Raw genomic sequence first — 19886 nt, 5'->3', positions numbered from 1 at the left:
ACATCTATATCTCTATCTTTGGGACTCAATCAAACATTGATAGATGAGACAAACTATCTCCGATTTGGACCTATAGACAACATAATAATCTTAATACAAGTCACTTTTGTTCATTATAACCCCATAAATTATGGACCATTTAGATTTCCTACTAATATAAGTTGTCGTTTGCATCACATTCAAACCTTATAATTCAGCTTGATATTAATTAAACTTTAGGTAATCAATGAGTCAATATATATTTAATCATTTTGCTTTTCATGCAATAACCATTAAGGACAGTTATACAAAGCATATAGAAAAAAAATAGAATTTTTGTTAGTTCAAATAGTTCGAAATGTTACAAGTAAATAATGCAGACTTAACAACACTAAGGGCACAAATCTTAACATCAACGTCATATTTGCCAAAGTATCTTTACCACCCATTGGCCACCCATCTTTAGGTCTAAGTCATGTCATCACAGTGTTTGGAGTTTTATCATCAAATAATAACCTCAAAAAATTACTTAAATCCAATAGCTCATCGACCCACAAAGCTCGCCCATACTTATTACATTCTAATTGCTTACAAGCATCACCAATATCTATATTTGGAGGAGCTCAAGCATAACATTAAAAAGAAAGAAGTGTCTATTTAGCGGGGACCAAAAACCTATCCCCCCACACACAAAATTTATTTTCTATGTATATGTACTTATATAAATGCAAACTACCTCAACAAAATCTAAAGGTGAAACCATGCCACCTCACATTACAAAGTGGCATGTTTACCATCCCCCTTTATCACTTAAGAATTAAAGGATGAAAAATTCTTAAAGTTGTTAATATGAGGCAATTCACACCTCTTTTTGCAATTTAAAAAGAAAGTCATTAGAAAGCATTAGGCACATCTTGTCAACAGGCTTAGAGTAACCCCACACCCTATCAACATAATTGCAAACCATTTGTGCTACAAGTTAAACCCCATCTCAAACAAATAAAAGGAAAGTAAAAAAACCCTACCATCCACACGAGAATCACTATTTTTATGGGATGATAAGGGCACGAAAAAATGTTTTTTTTTTTTCTAAATGCTAGTATAACTGTCACCACATCCATTCTAGTGGAACACTCTTAGACACCTCCCTCTATGGGAGCATCCAACTCTTAATAAATGGGATCTTTCGAGGAAATCCAACATTAGAAGAATGATTAAACACAATATGTAATCTAAGCAGATAGACCAAGTAAAATATTGTTTTAATTAAATTTGAGAAATGATATTACTCTTTAAATTTGAGATTTGGCAGAAAACTAAATCCTTAAATTTAAAGTTCTTTTTTGAACAAAAAATTTTAATTCGATCAATAACACGATTTATTTATTATATCGTCTTAAAAATTTTAACTTAGTGACTTTAAATTTCTTTTCATTGTTTTTATATAATAAAATGAGCTTTTGTGTTCATTTTGCCAAACTAAAATGAAATTTTCGTAAAATTTATTATGATTATTATTTGAGTTTGAGTTGTTATAAATTATAGATAAATTTAATGAAATAATATTATAAAAACATATTTAAATTGAAACTATGGAAAAAAACTTACCAAGAACATCTAACAGTGGAGATGATGGCGAATCTACGATGGACTAAATGACAACGGAGGGGGATGATGGAGCTCGACGGACAGACGACATAGTGTAGGAATCACACGATAGATGAAGTGGTGAACGAAGGGAGTGGGGGATGACCGAAAGATGAAGATGATGGTGGACGACAAACAGAAGGAGTGGCGACAAGATTGGATGTTGGCGTGGTTAGTAGAAGGGGAGCAGATTAGGGATTTATTTTTTAGGTTAAACTAAATTTGGGAATTAGGGGAAGGAGGAATAACTGCCCACAGTGTATGCATGCCGAGTAGAGAATCAACAAAAAATTATCAGAAATTAAAGCGACTTAACTGCAAGTGTGACAAGTCAATTGTAATATTTTTGTGTTACAACGTAATACAAAGTATTTCGAGGATTGAACCCAAGAGAAATGTAGTGATAAAGTGACTAACAATGAAATCACATGTAATTATGAAGTCTAGCTAGCTAATCACTAAGAATTATAGTACGACAAATCATTATCATATATTAATTACTTTAACTTACATATATGAGGACTAAATTGCAAAATAGATAAAAGTGCACAAATATCAATTGAATGGAATAAAGTGGTCGATTGATTTCCATGTTGCTATTCAATTCTTGGATTAGGGATCTAAATTCTTCAAATTTCTAATTGGTCACGTTTCAGTCACCATTCTACCCAATTAGATGATTTAGTCCAATTTATCTCTTAATCTCACTACACTAAATCTAGAAAATCACATTGATTCTTAATATGCATTCCTCTCAATCTCAGTTATCTAAGTGTTCACCTAGAGGCATCAATTCTAGGTTTGAAGTTTATTTGATTTAGTCTAATTTTTACAATTTAGTTTCTTAGCCTAAAAACTAACCATGCAGCATTTCCATCAACCAACTACCATAAGATTTAGTGACTACCTATCATCAACATACAAACATCAGTAAAGTTTATGCTTAAATTATTCACTAAAGAAAGCATAAAAAGCAAGACTAAGAAAATCTTAATGACCCTTAATGGAGTCTTTGTGGAAGATGTTAGCAGCACCAATGGTGATGAAAGCACAACCAAATTTGAGATTTTTACACTTTTGCAAGTTTACAAAGCTAAAACTTATTGGATGCCTTAAAGAGATTCAAAATACAAATGAGAGTTTCTTTTTACCTAATTGCAAGAAAGATAAAGCGAAGTAAAACTAAATAAACTCACAGTTATCAACTAACTAAGCTAAGAAAGGAAAGAACTCTAAACCTAAAAATGGTGAAGAGAATAAAAGAGAAGGTAAAAAGATGATAAAAAGTGACTCTTTTTTGTTTGGCATCTAAAGTGCCTTTAATATAGCCAAGTTACAACCCTAAAGTTTGAAAAAATTTCCCTTAAAGTGTATAAGTTTATTTAAGTTGGTGTTGGACACAAAATTACCTCTCAATATTTTTCTCCCTCAATAGTGGCGTAATGTTGGCTTTAGAGGTTGTTAATGTCATGACACATACTAGCAGGTGTCATGACCGCCTCTAAAGGTGCAAACATTTAGAGTAAAAATCATACAAATAATATATATAATTAAGGTGTGGTATTGATGCGGTCGTTGAGAGCACCAAAAATATCCTATTCCCTGTAAAATAATAAAAATAACAGTAAAGGGGAAGTAGGGTCGAATCTTCAGGGACTGGATTGTATGAATGCTCGTTTCTTGAAATCTTGGACAATTTCTTGGCCAAGAAACTTGAGTTCCTGAAAAAATAAAAATAAAAACAGAATTAAGAATTTCGATTTGGAAAAATAAAAATAGTATTTAAATTAAATTGAAATTACGAAATTAAATAAATGAAGGAAATTGAGATGGAGAATATATAAAAATAATAAAGAGAGTTAAAGGAAAAGAAATTCTTATTGGTAGATTCCAGCCTCCAGTTGTCCTATTCTGCCTTGGGTTCAATCCTCGGCTTTTAAATAACCCTTCTCAACTCAAGTAAGCCAGTTATAGTGGAAGAGGACGCCTACGACCACCAGCTCCAAAGATTAGACTTATGATTTTTAGGGAACCTAACTCTAGCTAGTAATCTATGCTAGATCAACGCTTCTCAATGGCAAATCCCACGCGTTTTGTCTCTTTGGCTTGCCAACCTCTGACACAGTAAGTTAACGAACCGACTGTGTAATCCTTCCAAAACATACAAAGAGGTCGCTTTGCATATCTTTGAAAAGCTTACTTAAGGGCCATGGACTAAGCATCACCAGTAGTGTGGAGAAACGATGAATACTTGGCGAGAAGGCTAAGTATAGATTCTAGGCCTCAAGAACCCTTTTTGGGGAATATTGACAACTTTCGGCTAGATAGGTTTTAGTGGCTCATGATAATGGTGGAAAAGAAAATAAATATAAAAAGGGAAAAAGGGATTTTATTGAAAGAAAATATGAAGAAACAAAAGCCTAGAATTTCAGGGGGAGAGTGTTTACAGAAAAGGATGAACCCCCAAATAGAGTCACTTCACCCCCTATTTATAGTGCTAGGGAGATAGTCTAATTGAACTTAAATTCTAAAAAGATAAATACATTTAATTAAAGATAATTAAAGATAATTAAAATAAAATCCTAAATTTGAATAATCCTAATAATTATCTTAATATTAATTATCCTAATATAAATAAAATGGAGTCTTATAGAATAAAATATCTTCTTTTTGCGTTTTTAGTCCTTGTGTCTTCCACGCTCGTACTTTTGGCACAATCTTTTTCCTGTGTCGCATATCAGCCCAATGTGTCTCCAAATCCGCACTTTTGTCCCTTAATTATGCTTTTGCCTCCAAATCAGTCCCTAAAAGATAAAAAGACATAAATAGCTCAAATTAATAGGATCAAGCTCAGAATAAACATATGATTAATACATAAAAATACGTTATTCTAGAGCATTATCAAATTCCCCCTACTTAGCCCATGCTCACCCTCAAGTATGGTTCCTATCCACTGTGAAAGTTAGATTCTGCCATAAAAGAAATACCACTCAAAGTTTTATAAGAATTAGTTAAAAATGCATATAAAAAATAAAGAGAACCCTAAGCTTGCTTTAGGTAAAATAGAAAAAGTTTTCCAATTAATACACACAGAAATTCAAATCGATTTGTATTATTTCATGGAAATTAGGTGAATTACTAAACCTACCAAGACACCCTCTTTGTTTCTTCCTTAGTCCCAAACTTTATTTATTTACATATATTTTCTCTTTTTTTTCTTTTTTTCTTTTTTTTTTACTTTTTATTTTATTTTATTTATGTATGTGTGTATGTATGTTGAACCTTTTGATGCGAAGAGTGATGACAGCTAAGCTCCAAACCCCGGTTACTCAGCCCAACATACTTTTTATTTTTTTATTTTTCCTAAGAATATGTCGAACCTTTTGACGCGAAGAGTGATGACAACCCAAGCACCAAACCCCGGTTACTCAGCCTAACGTATTCTTAAGAATTAATTCCGGTTAGCGGAGCTTTACCTAACACGTTACACAACCTTTTGACGCGAAATAGGATGACAACCCAAGCACCCTACCCCGGTTACTCAGCTAGTCACGTCTTAAGCTATACTCATAACCACGGAAACATTATTATTAAACGAAATTTTAATTTTGGAGGACTTAGGAAAAACAATCAAGTGTCAAAAATAAGTTTCAGTAACCACCTTAATAGTCATGAACATATTTTAAGCATGCAATTGTATTAAGTGTTCTCTTGTATTTAAACTTAATTAAATTTACCAAAATCAAGATAGGGTTAACTTTATTAATCATAATTATTTAAACTAAAAGAAATAAAACAGTGGAGATGAAATCTATCAAGCAAAATCATAATTAACTCAGTAGATAAGACTCACGCATGTGGGTCAAACAGTGGGCAAGTCATGGTCAAATTCTTGGGCAAGAAAAGAGGCAAAATATGCTTTAAAAAAAATTATATGGGCAACAACAACCAAATCAGCATCTAAAACGACAGAAATAATGAGTATTGTCTCCCCCTACTTAAAACACATAGTCCTCGATGTGAAATAAATAAATAAATAGGTAGAAGAAAAGTTTAGAAGAACTCCCCGTGTAGTTACTGTCGTTCGTGTATTATGGTAATAAGTTCTTCCTATTGTTGCTTTGGTTTACCTAGACAAAAGAAGGGAATTTTATTAATATCTAAAAAAAATAATAAAATAATAAGAAAAATAAAAATAAAAATAAAAATAAAAATTGGGTTGCCTCCCAATAAGCGCTTGTTTAACGTCGCTAGCTTGACGCCTCAACTAGTATTGCGGCTGCTCTAGCTGAATTCTTTCGTTTGTATGGGTTTGGAAATTCTCCTTTTTTATCACATCCACCATATTTGGGTTTAATCGTCCTTGTGCCTCTTTCATTGGTTTCATATTTTCCTCCTAGGGGTTGATCCCTTTTAAGCCGGCAATGGTCTCATCATTCTCTAAAAATGTGCATTTGAGATGCTCAGGAAGTGGTTTTAATTTTAGATCTGTTACCTGCACAACAGAAGGTAGAAGTTTAGTATTCATAGGAGCCAATAATTTATTAACAGATTCAAAATCATCAAACATCATCCTAGATTTATCTCCATAAGATGACTCAAAAGTTTTTTCTAGTGATGAGTCAATTATGTCAACACGGTTTACGTCCAAGACTTCACTTGGGTGATTAATAGTGCCATAAACGTTAAACTTCACGATCTCCCTGTCAAACTCCATCATGAGGGTTCCGCTTTGTACGTCAATCTTAGTATTCGTAGTACTAAGGAAAGGTCGCCCCAACAAGATGTCTGAAGACCCAGGAGCGTTATCCTCCTCCATTTTTATCACATAAAAATCTGCAGGGAAGATAAGCTCATTGACTTTGACTAATACGTCCTCGAGAAGTCCTTCGAGATGCACAATGGACCTATCTACCAACTAAATGGTAACACCTGTCTTTGTCAAAAAACCCGCGTTAAGTGATTCATAAATAGAATAAAGCATAACATTTATGGAGGCCCCTAAATCACACGTGGCCTTTTTGATCCCCAAATGGCCTATTTTGCATGGTATAGCGAACATACCCCTATCTTTGCATTTTACCAGCATTTTCCGCTGTAGCACTGCGGATACATTCTCAACAACACTTACCTTTTCATTACCTATTAGTTTTTGTTTGTTAGTGAAAAGTTCTTTGAGGAACTTGGCATACCGCGGAATCTGTCTGATGGCATCTAACAGTAGTAAATTGATCTTGACATTTCTGAATGTTTCGAGGATCTCATTATCTTCCTTACTTTTTCGACACTGATTTAATCGTCCTAGGAATGGAGGTTGGATTTTCGGCAGTGGAGGTTTCACTGGGCCTGTTCATCGTTTGCGGGTTTTTCCTGAGCACTTTCTTGGCCAAGATTTCTGCCAGGAATTGGTTCCAGCACCTTCCCACTTCTCAGTGTTACTGCATTTGCATTTTGCCTCAGGTTTGGTTCTGTTTAAGATGGCAACTTCCCTTGAAAGTCCATCTTCTCAATTGACGTGGTCAATTCTCTTATAGACGCTTCGGTTTTCTGTTAAAAATCAAGCATGTTAGCTGCTAATTTATTAACCAAAGTTTCTAGAGAGTTACCTGAATCTCGTGGCTGTTGTGGAACTCGGTTCTGGTATGGTTGGTTATATCGTGGGTTGGCCCCATAACTTAAGTTAGGGTGATCCCTCCATCCTAGGTTATAGGTATTTGGGTAAGGGTCGTATCGCCTTTGTGGTGGCCCAGGAAAATTTCCCTCAGCATCTAAATGGGCCATAGTATCATCATTCAAACTAGGACATGCATCAGTTGTATGTTCAGGGGTAGCACATATTCCGCATAATCATGCTGTCTTTGCTTTTTCTGCAACAAGAGAATTCAAAATATTAGCAATTCTATCAACTTTATCTTCTAAGGTTAGATTACTTAGCTGATGAACCCTTCTAGGGGGTTCAGGATTAGCTCGGAATTGCTGAGAATTTGCAGCCATCGTGGAGATCAAGTCTCTTGCTTGTTGTGGAGTCATATTGACCAACGCTCCTCCACTCGCGACATCTACCATATTCATTTCCATAGGTTTTAGGCCTTCATAAAAGTACTGGAGCAAAGACTGTTCCGTTATACCATGTTGTGGGCAACTTGTACACAACTACTTAAATCGCTCCCAATAGTCGTACAGAGTCTCTGTGTCTTTTTGCCTTATGCCCACGATTTCTCTTCTTAACTCAGCCGCTCGTGATGCAGGGAAAAACCTGTTAATAAATAAGTGAGATAGATCAGCCCAAGTTGTAATGGATCCAGGAGGTAAATAAAATAACCATTCCCTAGAATCTGCTAGGGAAAAATGGAAAGCGCGTAGTTTAATTTGATCCTCAGTTACCCCCTGAGGTTTCATACTAAGGCAAACCATATGGAATTCTTTCAAATTCTTATGAGGATTTTCGTTCCGTAACCCCCGAAAAGTTGGCAGTAGCTGGATTAAGCCTGACTTTAATTCAAAATCAGTATCCATAGTAGGATACGCGATGCATAGTGGCGGTTGTTCTGTTGGCGCTTCGGCCAGCTGCCGAATTGTCTGAGCTATAGGTTGAGGTGCTAAATTAAGGTTTACGTCAACCCTAGCGTTAAGCACTTCTTCTGGGGAATCGACTTCTACTTTTTCTCCTTCAAAAGTTTGAGTGGGGTTTTCGTTAACCTTAGACTCTGCTTCGTTGTCGATTCTGATTTCCGGCGATGGATTACTTTGAGTCTCAACCACCGCTGACTGCTTTTTCCTTAGCTTTGTTTCCTTGCGATTAGCTCTCATAGTCTTTTCAGTCTCGGAATCAAACGCAAGAGTTCCTGGAGCAGATCTGGTCATAAGAAACAAAAATAAGATTAGTACGTTACCGATCCCTAGCAAAGGCGCCAAAATTTGATGCGGTCGTTGAGAGCACCAAAAATATCCTATTCCCTGTAAAATAATAAAAATAACAGTAAAGGGGAAGTAGGGTCGAATCCTCAGGGACCGGATTGTACGAGTGCTCGTTTCTTGAAATCTTGGACAATTTTTTGGCCAAGGAACTTGCGTTCCTAAAAAATAAAAATAAAAAAAACAGAATTAAGAATTTCGATTTGGAAAAATAAAAATAGTATTTAAATTAAATTGAAATTGCGAAATTAAATAAATGACGGAAATTGAGATGGAGAATATATAAAAATAATAAAGAGAGTTAAAGGAAAAGAAATTCTTATTGGTAGATTCCAGCCTCCAGTTGTCCCATTCCGCCTTGGGTTCAATCCTCAACTTTTAAATAACCCTTCTCAACTCAAGTAAGCCAGTTATATTGGAAGAGGACGCCTACAACCACCAGCTCCAAAGATTAGACTTAAGATTTTTAGGTAACCTGACTCTAGCCAGTAATCTATGCTAGATCAACGCTTCTCAATGGCGAATCCCATGCCATTTTATCTCTTTGGCTTGCCAACCTCTGACGCGGTAAGTTAACGAACCGACTGTGTAATCCTTCCAAAACATACAAAGTGGCTGCCTTTGCATATGCTGAAAAGCTTACTTCTTAAGGGCCATGGACGGAAGCATCAGCCCGTAGTGTGGAGAAACGATGAATACTTGGCGAGAAGGCTAAGTATAGATTCTAGGCCTCAAGAACCCTTTTTGGGGAATATTGACAACTTTCGGCTAGATAGGTTTTAGTGGCTCATGATAATGGTGGAAAAGAAAATAAATATAAAAAGGGAAAAAGGGATTTTATTGAAAGAAAATATGAAGAAACAAAAGCCTAGAATTTCAAGGGGAGAGTGTTTACAGAAAAGGATGAACCCCCAAATAGAGTCACTTCACCCTCTATTTATAGTGCTAGGGAGATAGTCTAATTGAACTTAAATTCTAAAAAGATAAATACATTTAATTAAAGATAATTAAAGATAATTAAAATAAAATCCTAAATTTGAATAATCCTAATAATTATCTTAATATTAATTATCCTAATATAAATAAAATGGAGTCTTATAGAATAAAATCTATTCTTTTTGCGTTTTTAGTCCTTGTGTCTTCCACGCTCGTACTTTTGGCACAATCTTTTTCCTGTGTCGCATATCAGCCCAATGTGTCTCCAAATTCGCACTTTTATCCTTTAATTTTGCTTTTGCCTCCAAATCGTCCCTAAAAGATAAAAAGACATAAATAGCTCAAATTAGTAGGATCAAGCTCAGAATAAAACATATGATTAATACATAAAAATACGTTATTCTAGAGCATTATCAGGTATCTGCAAGCAAACATGTCAAATTGTAATATAGTTTTGTGTTACAATAGAACACCGATAAGTATTCCAATGATCGTACCTAAGAGATTGTAGATTGGGGAATTTTATTATGAAAATAATTACCAATAATAATTACTAATATAATTGAGTCATGAATTAGTAGTGTGAGTCCAAATTAAAGTATCTATTAAAATAATTAAATTAATTAGCTTAGATTAACCTAGTCGAATTTCCTATTCCTAGTGTCAATAATGCGAGCCCCCAACCTATGATCAATTAACAGGTAGAAGATTAATTTGCTTTGGTGGCTGTAATTAACTTTAGAACTTAAGTTATTTTTAATGAATTAATTATTAACTAACCAATATTACCACTCGGTCTCAATTGATTAATTCATCGACCAAAACTTATTTATCTCTCGACCTCGCTTTCTTGACTAGGATAAATTACAATTTACTCAGTAACATTATCTCTCGACCTTGTTTACCTAGATTACTTCCTAGAATCATCAATCCTAAGGTTTAAGCACACATAATTTAAGCCAAATAATTCTATGGGAAACCCTCATTCATCCATTAATTACTCCCTAATCAGTTAATCAGTTCCATAACCGAATCATGTAAGATATAAATAAAGCACAAGAATTTATTCCAATATTCATACAAACTTTAATTGATCAAGTTTAACGAAAATATAAATAAAAGAATAAAACAAAGAGGATAAAGATAATGCTCATGAATAAATAATTGGAAGCACAGTTTTGGAGCAATCTCTGTTCGCAATCTTCTTCACATTGGATTAGAACAATCTCGATTAAGCAAACATAAGAAAATCTAAAATAAAAACTAAAGAAAACTGAAAATTAAAAGTATGAAATATTATTCGACGGCTCCCTAGGGTGATTCCCTAAGTCGACTCCCACTTCTAATGAGATTATAAGGTTGTTTATATAGAAAAAAAACTAGGTAAAAGTCTAAAAGACTAAAGTACCCCTTCAATTATAATGTCAATTAGGGTTTTAAGTTGGAAAAAGACATTTAATTGCCCTAAAAATTGCAACCATCCCACGCAAGAATTTTTGAGTCGCGCAGCAGCCTGTGTCACAACACACACACCGTGTGTCACAACACACACACTCTATTTTGTCCTAGGATTTTGTTTTTGGCTTCAAAGTTCTATGTTGCGACACGATAGTCGTTCTTTGTATTTTTTGCCCTGAAATGGCACCCTACACACTCAAATAGCCCATTAGTCATTCCCGAGGCCAGAGTTAGCCTAATGGGTCATCGAAATACTAAAAACTACGTAAAAATTCTTATTTTTCTAATATTTAGATTTAAGATACTAATACTTGAAAAAAAAAAGCTCGTTAAGTGCCGAAAAGTACTTAAATTGCCATTACAATTTGTGGTAGGTCATGTCGTGGCATCTTCAATAATTGCCTTGCCTCTTTCACTTCAACCATCATTAGTGGAGTCATGACCTTGAAGGCTTGAAGTAGAGACCTCGGGTCGGTGTCGTGACACAGAACACTTACGACATCCTTGACGAACTGCTCCAAGTTGGTATCCCGTTGAAGTTTTTCTCCTTTAAGGTGATGAAGGCTTAGTGTCGCAACATCCTTAGTGTCGTGACACCCACATCAGTTGTAGTTTTCCTCATGGTTTGATTGTAGTTGTCTCCCTACACTAACTCAAATACACCATTAGACTCCCAATGGCCCCATTTTACCAATTTGAGTCTCAAAAGGATTAAAAATAAAAACAGACAATCATTAATACTAAAAACTAAAAATTAACAAAAAGCATAGAAAAGACTCATAAATTGCTTGAGAACAAGCTCATCAAATAATCTAGAGAATCTAATTTGACATATCAAATTACGAAAGATGAAGGAAAACATACATTTCACGGTGTTTTCAAACAACATGTAACTAATTATAATATCATACAAAAAACAACGTCCTCTAGGGAAAATTTGAACCACTAAAGGAGGGTTCCCAAATTAAACAGTGCTAAAATGTGTAGATTGTAATGTTTTGCCCCTAAACACTACTAAATGTAAATATTAGACCAAATAACGCCGTTAGAACAAAAAAAAATATATATAAACTAAATAGGGATTTCACTGCTTTTTCGAGTGAAAACACCATTGAAAATATAATTATTGCAGTGTTTTCCATTAAGCATTACTATATATAAGTATCAGAGACAAGATTCTGCAGCATTTCATTTGAGAAATGCCATTGAAATGTAACTTTGCAGCATTCCGTCCTAAAACACAGCTAAATACCATTTTTATTATAACATAAATATTTATCTAAATTATGATATAAATTATAGTTTTTTTATTTTTTTAAGGAATTATCATTTTCTTTGTTCATATAAAATAAAAATTTTAAACTAATGTTACTATCCACATTAATTTCCTCTAAATTAATATTATTTCTTTTACTTATATAATTCATAATATTTATACTTTTTCTTAGTTATAAACTAATTATTCTTTTATACTTAGTATTACCTAACATATTGTGGCGTTTTTAATCCGAAACACCACTAAATTTATGTGAAAAATAAAAATTTTAAAGTAAAATTATCTTATATAAATATATTTAGCGGTGTTTACTACCTAAACGCCGCAAAAAGCAGTAATCGTTTCCAATGGTCCTTATTATAAACGCTGCAAAAATTTATTGAGCCAAAAAATATTTCATGGTAATTCAAGGCTCGGTGCTATTTTTAGGTTTTAGCGACATTTTTCCCTTTAAAGTCGCTATAGAGCTATTTTTAGCAGTGTTTTATGTCTTTACGTCACCAAATGTTTTACCTCGCTACATTTATTTTGTAAACGTTGACAGTTTTTGCCGCTACATCTCTAATTTGCAGTAATGTCTGCTAGTGAATTTTATTCGTCATGGAAGGAGAATTGCTAAAAGCTTGTCCCAGAAAAAATGGGGGAAAAAGGAATAGTAATGGCAAACTAAAGAAAAGAAAAGAAAATTAGAAAAAAGAAAATAAAGAAGACCCTATGAAGTTCCCCCTTACAGTTATTTGGATGGGAAAATCAAATGACAAAAATTAACCCACCAAGGAATGAAGAAAGCGAATGATGAACAAATAAATAAATAAAAAAAACGTCACATAGTTCACCAATCAAGCAATAATACATAATAATACGAGTAAAAAAATGAAGAAACCATTATAAATAGTAATTATATTGAGAATTTAAATGTCCTTATAATCTACTCCTTATCAAGCACAACCTCATTGCGATTAACCTTAGGACAAACTATTCTATAACCTTCCTCTCAATTTGGAAGGTTGAGGGTGTAATTGTTACACCTACATAAAATGCCCCTTAATGACACAATCTTATTTCACTAAAGAAATTTATTGGAAGAAAACCCACTAAATCTTAAAAAAAAAACCGTCCAAAAGATAAAATTTCATTATCTTATTATCTCTTAATATCAATTTTCTATAATCAAGCGTCCCCTCAATTAATCACATCAAATCAACTTGAACCACCTATGATTTCACTACGTACCACTCTATTTTTGGAGCCTAGGCAATGGGGCATTTACTCATTGCAACAAGCTCCAAGCCCTTTATAAAGGCCCTCCCTTATACCAAAAAGGCCCAAACCATATATTACTAACTGCAGTTCTGCATAAACCTTACCAAAGATTTGAAAATACCATTTTACAGCTCTTGGCACCAACATTCTCCAAACAGTCATGAAGATCTGTAGCATCAACAAAACCTAATTTCTAATTTGAGTACGCTTTGAATATCAAATAGCAGCAAATTTTTCATAGTTAAAGAGGGGGCGGGGGACCAACTGTTAGATTAAGGACTACCTGCATCTGAAATCTTCAACGGCATAGGAATTAAGCTGCCTTGAACTACCCACCTTCTATCACAAAACTGATCTTTCATTTTCCTTCTCATGTTGGTAAATGAAGGAAATCTTATATTTATGTCATGCTTTAATAATTTTCTCTTGTCGTTATGTCATATTTAATGCTGTTGTGACTAATATTTGTCATTTCAATTCATTTATTTATCATTATTAAATTAATTTGACCTCTGCCTTTGCCTTTCTGGCTTCTGGTTGTTTACCAACCAAATGACTTAGCATCATCTATATTTCATACTAAAGTGTTGGAAATAATCAAGGACAATTTGGAGAGAATTGGTAAGAGATAATTAAAATAAATCTAAGACTAACATTTGAATTACCCACACTCACAAAAGGTTTGAAATAGATTATTTGGGTTTTCACTGTTTTCTTAAGTGTTTAACATGTTTTTCCTATTTATTTTTTATATTATTAAAATAATCATTGTATTTGCCAACAATTTTTAACCGAGTAATAATAATATTATGTTATAAATATAAGAGCTTGAATTCAATCTCAAACAACCTCATTTCCTTCTCCTAATTATCAAAATAAAAGAAAACATATACTGCATTACTTCCAAATATAGATAAATTAATTTTAATACAAAATAATAATAATAATAAACGGCTCATCATAAAATACAAGGTTTATCTATGTATCTTACATTAATTTCAGAGAGAGAAATGAGGTGTAGGAATCAGAAATAAATACTGATATACATGCAATTTATCTATTTCATACATGAATATAGGAGAAAATTAATGAGAAATATAAAATCAAATATCTAGCACTTATGTTCGAATTGCTTCCAAAGCAGCTTCAGTTGGTTAAACACACAAGCTTTTGTGCAGTTTTCCTATGTTTTTTTATGACACTTTGCTGAGATTTCTCACATTCTTTCACAATATCGACCTTAACAATGTGGTGATCCGAAGTCCCTTTCGACGAAATCACAGAGTACGATCCCGGAACAAAGGCATACGGAGAGTTCGAAGAGGCTAAGATGTAATCAACTCGCGTCCCGTATTTGCAGGTTCCTTGAACATCTGAAGATCGAACTCGAAACTGTTAATTGTTAAAGACATTAAATGGAGACAAAAATAAATTACATTATGATAATTTGATCATTTTACTTTGGCCTTTGGCAATAATGACTACTGGTTCACATTCACCAGCATAGTCTTTGGAATCTGTGTACTCTTTTCCCCTCAGCAGTTTCATTACTTCAGTTCTTGGTCTTGGCTTGCCTATGTCCTCATAGTACTGCAATATCAGCATCCCGGGATTCAGGTGAGTGTCGGATATGGGTATTTTAAGAAAAATGGAGAGTTCGGGAAATATTAAAAACAGATGAATATTACCTTCACAATATCTGTCCATCTTTCTGATGAGTAATCTGATGCATTCAGAGAGTTTAAGCCTCCAAGTAATAAGTGGGGAGTGTTGTTTGATTCAATTATTGCTTTCATTTGCTTCATTCTCCAGTTTTCATCTAAATGATCAAGCTGGGTGCAATAGAAGTTCACTTCTCCAGCCCATGGTACATCAATGATGACCTTAAGCACATTCCTGAAATCGTTGTCATCGGCTATCTTTTGTACCGTCCATCGTTTGATCGGCCATTTCGAGAGGATCGCGTTTCCGTACTCCGGAGCCCAACTTTCGGCAAAAACATACTTCATCTTGAGTGCTGAAGCTAAATCAGATAAAGGCTTCATTCTTTTTTCTTCTTGTGCTTTCACATCTTGTAAAGCTATGATATCAGCATTGAGCTCTCTAAGCACTTCTGCAATGCTTCTTCCATTTTTCGAGCCACCTTCGTTCCAGAATTTGATCATATTTGAAGGCAAACAAACTGGGGATCTCATAATGACATTCCTCCGATTGATTCGGCCGGTGATCGTGTCTGATGAGCCCTCGTTTACGTCTTCGATGAAGCTGAGAATTTTACTCTGTGCCAAAGATATCTCATTATCAGGAAGGTTGATTGAAACCTTGAGGTTTGATCTCGAGAGCTTGTTTTGGTTGTGGGAATCATGCAAGGGAGATTGCTTGAGTATACTCTTGGGATAACAATTCGGAGACTTGTTATGAACGTCGAACTCAAACGGTGCTTTGAATCCAAGAAAATCATCGTCTCTGTAGCTAAATAAACCGGCTTCCTCAGCTTCCGAAATGGCAGGTGCAAGAGAGAACATAGCAACATTAAACGTTGCAATTCTTATCGGCCTTTGGGGATTACAAAATCCCAAGTTGCCAAACAAATCAATGTCAGAACCTTTCGTTCCAATGTCGCCTTTTCTATGAACTTTGGAGTTCAACCTCCCCAATCTCCGGATGATAACCTTCGGCCTCGGTCGCTTGCGCATCAGCCACTGAATTCTTGAGCAAAGATTCCATAGTTTTCTTCTCAAAACCTTCAACATGGAAGACCCTTGATTACTGCAAAAGAACTGTTGAATCTTCCTGGTCTGCATTGGAGAGAAGTGGAAATGTGGGTGCAAATTGCAAAGACTTGAAAAAAAAAGTAGCTAAAAGGACAAAAGACCCTCAACTGCCCCCTCAAGTAGTGTGGCGGGAGTTGAAAATTCGCGCTAAGATTGTTGATCTCCTTCAACAACACGCCAACCTAAACTAACTGCTACCAATGATATCAAACCAAGGTTCTTGTCTTTGTCTTTGTTTTTGATTGGTGTTGTTATACTGCCATTTAGACTGAACACGTGTCACTTTCAAAAGGTACTAAATGAATACCTGAAGACAATTTTTCACCTCCCGCCAGCTGAACTGCCCTCGACCGTTCAGCCTCCCAAAACTATCTGCGCTATGAAGACCACTCATTGTGAGAGAGAACATCCCAACATCCCCTTGAACATCCCAACATCCCCTTTCATCAAGTTACCCTCTCATCTAACGATCCATTTTTCAGTGTAAACACTCTCCTGAAAAACCACTAGGGCCACTATCCAAGCATAACAATCTCATACTTCCTCAAAAAAATATCACTACTACCAAACAAGAAGTATCACCCATAAATAACAGACACATCACCGCTACCAAACAAGTAAATCCTATAAATATCAAATAAAAGATCTATAACACTAGTACATTCTCCTCCCTAACTCTTCTTTTGTTGAAATTTGTACCAACAGGTCTAATACATATTCGGATCAAACATATTCAGATTAATATGCACTGTAAAATCAAAAGAAAATATTGGGTATGCTTGTATCAAACACACATACTCATATCAGACATTAAGCTTAATTTAAATGCAAAAGAGACTTGCCAATCACAAATGAAAACGCGATCAAACTAGGGCAGAAAATGCACGTGTTACACATAGCCATGTCTGGTCTTAATTTGTTAGCTATCCACTGAAAATGAACCACCCCATGAGTTTTTAATCCTTGGTTTTGGGGTCATAAGGCAACTTTTATATTGCATCTTGTTGACTTCGTATGTAAACAAAAATATCCCAAGAAAAAAAGAAACAATTATTGTAAAGTACAAAACAATAATGTGAAAATACCATTACAATTACAGAAGATGCTTTAATCAAAGCAATTAACACAAAATTCAATTATTGCCACTCTGAAAAGGGGTCCCTTTGCAAACTTTTCCATGGATTCACAGAGGAACTTCCTTCAATAATCAAACTTCATTTTGGTCCATGGTTAGGTAGAATCTGTTTGCCACATGTTAACAACAATTTTCAATAGGTTGGACCATTGAACCAAATTACCTTTAATCTTTAGTGGTGAACGTTGTATGGTTTGCAGGATCAAATCTATATTTAAATCCTTCAATCACTCATCAGGGAACAATGAATCCAAAAGGTTGGAAGAAGATACACCATTTTTTCCATCCTCAAAGAATCCATTGGAAGCACTTTCCCTTCTTGATTTTCGCTCCTCAATGATACGATCATCTGTTTCTGTGCAGTATTTTCGGCTCAACTGTTTTAAAGGTTTCTCAGCCACAACAAACTTGTTTCCATCACGGATTCTCTCTGAAAAACCTGCCCAAACTGCGCAAGGTCGCATATTAAAAAGCTATGTTACTCAGAACAGGAATGGTATATTCATTTTTTCCTAAATTTTTAACATATTTAATGGATCCTTAGAAGGTCATGTCCCACACCAGTATCCCTATGTTGCATCAAATACGGGTGTCAAACATGACTACTTCAAGAAAAAAGAATTGTGGGAACAAAACATAGTTAATAAGACCAACAGGCTAACAAACAGGTTGCCTAAATAACTTAAGAGAAAGGCTAGTATCCACTTCAAAGACAAGTGAAACATGTTCAACATCCTCCTTTTGATTCCACAAGGACCACAAGTTGGACATAAGCAACAAAATCTAGACAACAGTCAAGAAACACCATGGAGAGGAAACCCCTAGTTTAACTTTGGCTTTCGTATAATGGATAATAGGAAGAAGTGATCTGCACTTAAAAGGCGCTAATGACCATTTGTTGCAAGTAAAAGAACCAAGTTTAATTAGCTAGGTACATACAATAAACACGTGAATATGAGCCTCACAACTTATACTAGTTGCTAGATAACCAATCCAATAGGAAATAAAAAAACTATTTATAAGAACTTTATGATTTTAATGGTTCATGATCTTTTGACTCTTGACTAGTGTTCTCTAAAATCTAAGGCAGGCATACTAATCTTCCCAACAATCCTTGGAAAAAATTAACTTTCTCCATCATCAACTTTACTGGTGAAAGAAGTCATGAAATGAAAACTAAAGACATTTATAGAGTAAGATAAGATAAGATTAGATTGAAATTGGGAATACCTCCAAAATGATGCAAAACAATGGAAGCAGCAACAGTGACATTCAAAGAGGCAGTGCCACCTCCATATTGAGGAATGTAAACAAAGAAATCACATATCTCACATTCCTTAGCTGAAAGCCCTGTCCCCTGTAAAACATTAAAGAACAAAAGAAATTGTAAAATTTAGAAGGAAAAAGTAAAACCCAAGAATCAGAAATTTCAGCTAAATTTAGAAAGTAGGCTTTAACTTTACCTCATTACCAAGAAGAAAAGCAGTGCTTTTCTTGAAAGGATGATCAGTTATGGAAACAGCGTCCTCTGTGATCTCAACCCCGCAAATATCACAATCTTTCTCCTTAAAATACAGTAAAAAAATTCAAAAACAAATTAGGATCCAAATTGAAAAAGTTTAAGAAATAAGGATTTAGAGGAATGGGTTGGTTAGACGTTTACTTTAAGGAAGAGGCGAGCGTCGGTGAGGGAATGGAAGTGGCGGAAACGGAGATGGGAGGTGGAGCCGTGGCTGCCGAAGGCGTTGAAGTCACGGCGGCCAACTAAGATTAGTTCGGCGACTCCAAAGGCGGTGGCGCTTCTAGCTAGGGTTCCGACGTTGTGCCTCTTTGCTATATTGTGAACCACCACGTAGCTCTCTATAGCCATTTTTCTCCTTTACTCATTCATCTTCCAAAAGAAGAGAGCTTGGTAGACATGGAGGGGTTTTCTAGGGTTTTTTTCTTCTACTGGCCTGCTTTGCCCTTTTAGGCCAAGGCCCATTATCTTTTCTAATTTCTTTTTTAATTTTTTTAAGGTTAAACAAAATATTTAGCAAATTATTCTCTATATTCTAAAAGAGCAATCGTCACTTAGGATCCAAAATAAATTGGCCAATGGGTTTGGTTAAAATATCACACAAATTCCTGTACTTTTTTGAAGAATGAGAATTTAATCACTTTACTTTTATCTTATAGAATTTAGTTTGTCTACTTTTTAGATTTAAAATTTAGATCTAAATATTAGCATTGTTAATTTCTTTTGTTAAACTCAATATAATTACAAGGTTATTTTTTAATTACATGGTTACAAGTGAATATTTTTTTCAAAAATTCACAGCAACAAATTGAACAAAAAAATAGTGTTAACAATTAGACCTAAATTTTAAAATCAAAAGTAAAGAGACTAAATTCTATGAAATAGAAGTATAATGACTAAATCCTTAATTTTCTAAAAGTATAAAGACTAATAACATATTTTAAGCTTTGGGTTTCTAGCAAATGAAAATCGGGCTAAATAATT

General features: G+C 34.5%; 2 protein-coding genes across 3 annotated transcripts; both read right to left on the bottom strand.

Annotated features, from left to right (window-relative positions):
- Positions 1–14307: 14307 nt before the first annotated feature.
- Positions 14308–17073, bottom strand: LOC108453864 (uncharacterized). Its single transcript, XM_017752238.2, has 3 exons — positions 15163–17073; positions 14935–15064; positions 14308–14847 (listed from the first exon to the last, which is right to left on the bottom strand). Exons 1-3 carry the CDS (start codon positions 16276–16278, stop codon positions 14621–14623), a joined length of 1473 nt encoding a protein of 490 aa, XP_017607727.1. The 5' UTR covers positions 16279–17073; the 3' UTR covers positions 14308–14620.
- Positions 17074–17215: 142 nt separating this feature from the next.
- Positions 17216–19363, bottom strand: LOC108453990 (uncharacterized). 2 transcript variants are annotated; one of them, XM_053020664.1, is made up of 4 exons: positions 19047–19363; positions 18847–18945; positions 18614–18740; positions 17216–17831 (listed from the first exon to the last, which is right to left on the bottom strand). In XM_053020664.1, exons 1-4 carry the CDS (start codon positions 19251–19253, stop codon positions 17611–17613), a joined length of 654 nt encoding a protein of 217 aa, XP_052876624.1. In that variant the 5' UTR covers positions 19254–19363; the 3' UTR covers positions 17216–17610. The 2 variants fall into 2 exon arrangements, with proteins under 2 accessions (XP_052876624.1, XP_017607793.1); XM_017752304.2 differs by having other exon boundaries at positions 18847–18948; positions 19047–19355.
- Positions 19364–19886: the final 523 nt, after the last annotated feature.

Source organism: Gossypium arboreum, chromosome 10, assembly GCF_025698485.1.
Source record: "Gossypium arboreum isolate Shixiya-1 chromosome 10, ASM2569848v2, whole genome shotgun sequence".
Classification (NCBI taxonomy): Eukaryota; Viridiplantae; Streptophyta; class Magnoliopsida; order Malvales; family Malvaceae; genus Gossypium; species Gossypium arboreum.
This window is presented reverse-complemented; position numbering and strand designations above follow the sequence as displayed.